Source organism: Melitaea cinxia, chromosome 12 (assembly GCF_905220565.1).
Source record: "Melitaea cinxia chromosome 12, ilMelCinx1.1, whole genome shotgun sequence".
Taxonomy (NCBI): domain Eukaryota; kingdom Metazoa; phylum Arthropoda; class Insecta; order Lepidoptera; family Nymphalidae; genus Melitaea; species Melitaea cinxia.
Genome location: NC_059405.1, coordinates 1,928,542 through 1,935,756, shown reverse-complemented (window position 1 = coordinate 1,935,756; position 7,215 = coordinate 1,928,542). Strand labels below are relative to the sequence as shown.

Genomic DNA, 7,215 nt, shown 5'->3' with positions numbered 1-7,215 from the left:
TACGAATAGACTTTAACCACACAAGGCTAAGTAGGCCATTAGCGCCTATTTCAACTCAGTTAAAAAACTACAATTTTTAGATTTACAATTGCAAATACGATTATCCCATAAATAAACCGAGAAAAATATCATTGGCTCATATTCCTCCTTGAAAGGATTGAAATGATTTTTTTTATTCTTTGCTTTAAACAATATAAATAAATATAATTTAAAATATTTGAAATAAGGCAAGCAAGGCATATATAACCTTTTTTTTACCCGACTGCCAAGGAAGGGTTATGTTTTTCGCGCGTATCTTGTATGTATGTATATATGTTTGTATGTAATATTCTTTACTACCTCATATTTCCAGAACCACTGAATGGATTTACATAATTGAGGTATCGTTAGGTTCGTCTTAGCTGCCCAAGTGTTCTTAGATAGGTGACATTAAAAAAAATCAAACATGGCGGCTGCGCGAAGCCATTGTAGTTAATGAAAAAAAAATTTTTCAATTAAATAAACTACAAAATTAAAAAAGCTCCACCAAAAGGCCTCGTTAAAAGTTCACTACATGTATGTATATATTGTGTGTATGTGTGTGTGTATTTCCGAGTATCCTAAAAAACGCCGTTTCATTTTTAAAACTAGGTCGTCCGCATACCAAGTCACTTTGTTGATAGTAGGTTAATAGTGCTAACACAATCAGGGGGTTCAATATATGACCTCAGGGAGGATTCAAATCGACCTCCTTACTCATTGGCTATTGATTGAACTGTTTTGCAAAAATATCTTTTCATATATTTCTTTCTTTCTTTGTGAAAACTTTTTTGTCTTCGTAATCTAGTTTATCCAAATAATGTATTTAAGTAATGGTTGTTTTCTTTGAAACTTTTGAATTTAATTCTTAATTTTTTTTTTTTAATGATTTTAATTATTTGTAGTGCTAGTAGCCGCGGATTTATTCCTCGTTCGTAGCAAATATTTGTATGAGACATACATATATTTGTCTGTTTTTTATTATTTGATACAAGCTCCTACAGGCTTCTAATTATCCGTGTACTTTATAAATCGTCCATTTTATTGTAATTGTCTACGTGCGACTTAATTTCAGTGTGTTTTAAAAAACCCAATGTTGTTTGTATGGCGTAAAAACAGGCTAATTTTTTGTAGACTTGCGTTGCATCTGTCTCTGTTGTGTGTCTTTCTGGACTCCTGACACAAGATTGATTTGTCCTGTAGGAGCTGTTAAATGTTAGGTGCTTATTTGTTATTTATTGCATTTAGTGATAAACTTTTTTTATTATTATTTTTTATATTACAATACATGTATGCAGTGTAGTTTTACATTTTTTTAATTAACACCATATTTTTTTTTTGTTATACATTGCAATTATACTCAACATACTTGGGGGGCGATTTGTCATTTAATCTATAAGGACTCTCGACTACAACTTGTGAACATCAACTAATATTCATTAAGAGATTGCTCAAAGGGGGCATTGTAAAATAATTTATTCTCTTAGTGGGCAGTAGACAAAATAAGATTGAGAACCCCTGCTCTACACCTACAGAAATAATAAAAATTAATTATTAAAAAAGAAAAAAACTAAAGGGCCGACTGCGACAAATAAGCTTTAAAATTGGATGTGAAGTATATTCAGTGCACCGTGTACTATATTCCATTCGATACTTTCATAAGCTACAGATATTTTCATGTAATTGACATTATAATTATATAATTCAAATTATCGCTCGCGGCACAAAAAAAAATCTATAAAACACTGATTACTTTATCAATCAAACATTAATAAAACATAAGTTTATGATTATATGTGTCTATTGTCAGTGTCTATCTTGTTGGTGTTAAATAAATAAATAAATAAATAAATAAATAAATAAATAAATAAATAAATAAATAAATAAATAAATAAATAAGTAAACTACTATCAATTGAATTTATTTGGATTATTAGTTTGTCCCGTGGATGCTTAGCAATTGTTTTTTATTAATTTTTTATTTATGGCTTCCAAACACCGATATTTTTAATTTTTATTTATTTTTATATATGAATGGAAAACTTTTGGCCAGATCGAAAGGGGTCGGGCACAAAAGTGGTCGATTTGATTTCCACTTCCTACATTTTAGATTTGAAAGCAATTTATTGTATACGGGAACTCAAAACAGAATCATTTATATCAAAAATTGCATCATAAACTACCATCTCTTGGGTCTCGCTCGCGTTCTGTCAGTTGGACTGCGCTGGAAAATGCAACACAATAATGCAATGTATCCATCAGTGTAGAGAGTAGGTACTGACGTCTTATATGTAATATTTTATTGCGGTGTGTTTGGATTTTAAAATTGTCTAATGTAGACCAGAAACTCAAAATAGTTTTGAAAACTTATTTTCCTTTAAACTTAATTTTGTTTTGTATTTATATCTTTCCGAAAATTCGTTAATTTTAAAGCCACAAAACAGTATAGTTGTGTTAATATCTGATTTTAAAATTTGAAAATACTTGAAAAAAAAAAGAAAATAATAAACATTGACTTCCAAGTGAAATTAAATTGAAACATATGAAAAAAACAAATCAAAATGGGTTGCGGTTCTTCCGGTCACGTGGTCGCGCCCGCAGAGAGCGTCAACGGCAATGGAAAAATGTCGGTTGGCAATGGCAGAAACAGCAATAGCGCTAATGACCACAATAACGATGACCTGCCCACTGTGGTATTGCCAGAGACACCAGCCAAGCCTAAACCACGTGAGTATTTATGTCACATTATGTCGAATTGGGTGCCATAATGGTTTTGATAAATATGTCATACTAGCTGTGCCCGCGACTTCGTCCGCGTGAAATTTAACAAAAAAGTTATTGTTCAGCTCGCAAAGTTATAAAATAAATAATTTTCTATTCGATTTTACATTCGGTTTTCTAATCGATCTTCTATTCGATATTTAATCGATTAGAAAATCAATTCGATTTTCTAAACGATTTTATAATCGATTTTCTAAAATTACATACAATCCTAAATTTTCCCCCTTCTACCACCCCCTATTTTTTAAGAGCGTTTACGGGCAAGACAACGTTTGCCGGGTCAGCTAGTATGTCATAATTTTCCGTGATAGAGATTTTCATAAACAATTTACCTTCTAAACTATAATGTTGATTTCAACAAAAAAAAAAAAGATTCTACAATAAAAAAAATTAAAGTATTGTCATTTAGATCCTAGTGTTCACATAGCTTTAATTCTTCTTTCAAGCGGTCGCCTATGAAATACCAATAGAAGAATTCGATGGTAACAAACGACCATCAACACCACCCGCTCACCTTCAGAGGCTCCTCCAGCCGTCGAGTTCTGACATTAAATTACCAGACATCAAGGAGAAGCTCGCTGAAGCCGAACAGAGGAGATTAATGGTAATTTTTCCATCTCTAGACTAAAATAAATTTTGAATGTAGTCCATAAAGATGGATGTACCTTAAGACCTGTCACCCTAACTTAACGAAAAGATGACATTATAATTATTACGTTAAAAGCTCAGAAATTAATTATATTTCTATGATTAATTTCTGATCTTTTAATAATTTATTTTATTAATATCAGAAATTGATATATTATCGATAATTTTGTAATACTAAAAAACCGTTTCTTTCTTACACCTCACATTCAATAACTTCCAGTACAATAATGAATCATCTGACAGGAAACATACACAATACATCCACAAACTCCTAGGCTACGCTATATTCACATATGTATGGCCCATATATACATTTTGCTTTGTAAGGGGATCAAAAAGCAACGAGCGTAAAAGCTAGTACTGTGACTACTGTGTCAACGTCTCGTAATTCTAATAAATGTAGAATATAGGTGCTGGCAACTAGTGGTTAGGTCTCAACTATAATCCAAAAGGACATACCTGTTTTTCAGTAATGTGTGTTGTCTAAACATACGCTGTAATAAAAAGCAAATATTTTGAAATTCGAATGAATTATTTAACGTGAAATTTTATTCATGTTTAATTTGGTCTTAATCTTGAGCTATACACGCGAACATTAAAATTATTAATTTTTAATTTCTAGATACTTCAGCAGCGTGCGGCGTCTGCACAGAAAAGAGCACAGAAAATGATGAAGTCCTTTAAAGAATCAGTGAGAAATTTTGTTATGTATTTTTTTTGTGGTGATTTTTTTTTTTTAGTTAAGTTTACAAATAAAACAAAGAGGTCTGTGAAAGTTATATAAACTTTTTAAAGCTAATAACATTCGTGGGCTCTAAATAAATCCTGGCTTTTTTCAAGCATCATGCATTACGTTTATCCTACTGGCGATTTATTATGTAAAATACTACAAGTCCAGAGTCCCGTGACGACCTAGTAACGTTAAAACTTACGTTATATTATTATTCGAGACTACTCCTAAAGAAATGATATTAGAACCGTAGTATGAAAAAATATGGGGCATAAAATCGTGTGAAACAGTAACGCTAAGCAGTGACGCGACCTACGCTGATTACAACCGCACAGTCTCTTGCCAGAACGAGATAATTATATTTTTCAACAACACGGTAATAGTTTTAAGGAGTTTCGTGTCGCTTTTTTTTATGCAAAACAATACAAGAAACACAAAATTGTTTTGAAATTAAATTTTTTTAAAAGTAAATACGACAAAGAAAAATTTAAAATGTACAGACGTACCATATATACATTAAACATATATAGATATTAATGTTACACGCCGTCAACGAGGTAATTGATAATATAACTGGGAACACTATCGGTCGCTGTGGACAACACACGCCGAGACCATACAAACATCTGTATGGTCCATACAAATATTTATAAGTTGCTGTGGCTTGTCACATAACAATGAAATAATACATTTTCAGGATCCAGAACAAAAGAAGCACGGTTCGAATGTGGTCACCATTTCTCCCAAACCTGGTGTTTGTGAAGATAAAAATATATGACAAACTTAAGTATTTTAGTTATAAATTATATATTTACTAATACAAATATTTAAGTGGATAGTAAATTAGTTTATAGTTATTATATGATAATTGTGATAAAAATACGATTTTGTTTTTTTTTATGAATTATTATTTTTATTTTAGAAAAATAATGATTTTGTAATTTATTTATAATGATAATTGCATAATAACATATTTCTGAAGTAATTTTTTTATTGTTACTATTTTTTTATTTTTTATTATTACTTTGATTTAGAATCTGGTTGTGTGTATGCAAATCTGAATTTGTCACACTGCTCAACCAAGGATCAATCAATGGTCTATCAATTGTCATTGTCATTATAATGATACCAATTTCATTGTCATTAGAATGATACGAATATAAATATCTTGTAAAATAACCAATCTTTAATATTAACATTACGCCATAGTAATACTTAATTGTCTGCTCCAGTAGGCAATGTAACCTTTTATAGCCTATCACAGTCTATACAAGAGACTTTTTTAAGTAAATATAATGTGTTTTTTTTTTATAAGTTCGTTTTAAGATTAATAAACTTTTCAAGCTGATAATGAGTTGTTTAATTATAACAAAGGTTAAGGTTCCAGTTAGTAATCGAATGTATCGTATGCTGTATCATTCATTTGCTAGGAATATAATTTAGTATAAATTCGTACCCTTGTTTTTGATACGAAAAACAGATATAATTATTTATTCGGATATACACGGTGTTCCTTCTAATCGGGGGTTCTGTAGGTGTTATCAATCACGTTCCACGCAATTAAAAATCTTAGACCGTTTTTTAAATTCTACTGTCTTAATATACGAGCTACTCTGACGTAGTTTTGCATAACCGTTCAATACTTTTTTCCTTAACCCTAAAAAACGTTAAAAAAAATGAAATATTAATACTAACTGCCGCATACAGCTAAAGAACCGTATATGAAAACCAATTATTTTTCTCGTAGAATGTTTTTCATTGTAAATTAAAGCCGTGCTTACGCCCACGAAAGGTATCATGCGGAACGCATCTATCAAAGTATCTCGTATATTCAAACAAAGTCAAATTCAAAAATGGACTAGGTTCTTGTTGTCGCGCAAGATGCATTCTTTTACACATACGGAACTCCCCATTTGAATGAACGTAGTTAGATTAGGTTAGGTTAGCCTAACAACCTGTATAGAGGTCGTAAATGTATATAATATATTTTATCAATGTTTTCGTGTATTTACAGCCGGTGTAAAAGTAAATTTCAATATTAATTTAAATCGTTTGGTAGTAAAACATAGAACAGTATCAGCACTAATTTATGTGTGTTAATGAAAAATACTATGTGTTGATGCAAATATGTTAAACTTCTAATACCAGCTCGGGTAATGAATCCGCTTTACTTAAAATTTAAGGGTTTTAATGTATAATTCAATCGAATGAGAAAAGAATGTATACGCTTCGCTATGCTACACCCTCTAATATCCCACTGCTAGGCATAGGCCTCTTTCCCCATGTAGAAGAAGCATCAGACCCACAAGGACTGCACAAACACCCCGACCACGACAAACATCAATATGGCCAATACAAATGTTTGTCATGTACGGGGCTCGAACCCGCAACGCCGCCATCGCAACAGCCGCAAACTAGTGCTGTGACCGTTGCGCCAACGCGTGTCTATAATTAACGAATATATCGCTTCAGCCTGTAATATCCCACTGCTGGGCATAGGCCTCTTTCCCCGTGTAGGAGAAGGATCAGAGCTCAATCAACTACGCTAGCATAAGCATTACATAATTTAAACCAGCTCAAAGGCACAGATGACGAAGCATTGATTTTCGTGTGCCAGTAATTGCTTATATTATAAGGAACCTCGCTTCGTGAATATTATAATTAAACATCAACATTTAAATTACACTATCAAGCTTTTCGCTTTGATGGCACTCATGACATGTAAATTTTTCTATCTAGGACGGTTCTATCCGACGACCGATTGCTTTTTAAATATTATACCTTATAATGTGTAGGAAACATTTTAAACTGCTTACACATAAACTGAATAAGCCTGTAAAAATGCCACAGCTGGGATAATGAGCTTAATTCATTGCACTGCTGGAAAAAAAATTGAACAAAAATATATTTTTTTAAGTCATATAAAGACTTTTTTAAACTTATTTTTCACTTTATTTTTCTACAGAATTCCAGCATGTAGTTGTAACACTTCTGTCAAAAGAATTAAAATACAAAAGGCTTGCTTAATCGTTTATAACT

The 7,215-nt window shown here is 31.6% G+C and overlaps 1 protein-coding gene across 1 annotated transcript; it reads left to right on the top strand.

The window, feature by feature from the left end:
- The first annotated feature begins 2,578 nt into the window (after positions 1 to 2,578).
- Positions 2,579 to 4,954, top strand: LOC123658636. Its single transcript, XM_045594000.1, has 4 exons — positions 2,579 to 2,744; positions 3,245 to 3,402; positions 4,069 to 4,137; positions 4,874 to 4,954. Exons 1-4 carry the CDS (start codon positions 2,579 to 2,581, stop codon positions 4,952 to 4,954), a joined length of 474 nt encoding a protein of 157 aa, XP_045449956.1.
- Positions 4,955 to 7,215: the final 2,261 nt, after the last annotated feature.

Coding starts and splice junctions, on each gene's coding strand:
- LOC123658636 (XM_045594000.1), top strand. CDS start 2,579: ATGGGTTGCGGTTCTTCCGGTCACGTGGTCGCGCCCGCAGAGAGCGTC. Junction 3,403..4,068: donor CCGAACAGAGGAGATTAATG/GTAATTTTTCCA, acceptor TTTAATTTCTAG/ATACTTCAGCAGCGTGCGGC. Junction 4,138..4,873: donor TGAAGTCCTTTAAAGAATCA/GTGAGAAATTTT, acceptor ATACATTTTCAG/GATCCAGAACAAAAGAAGCA.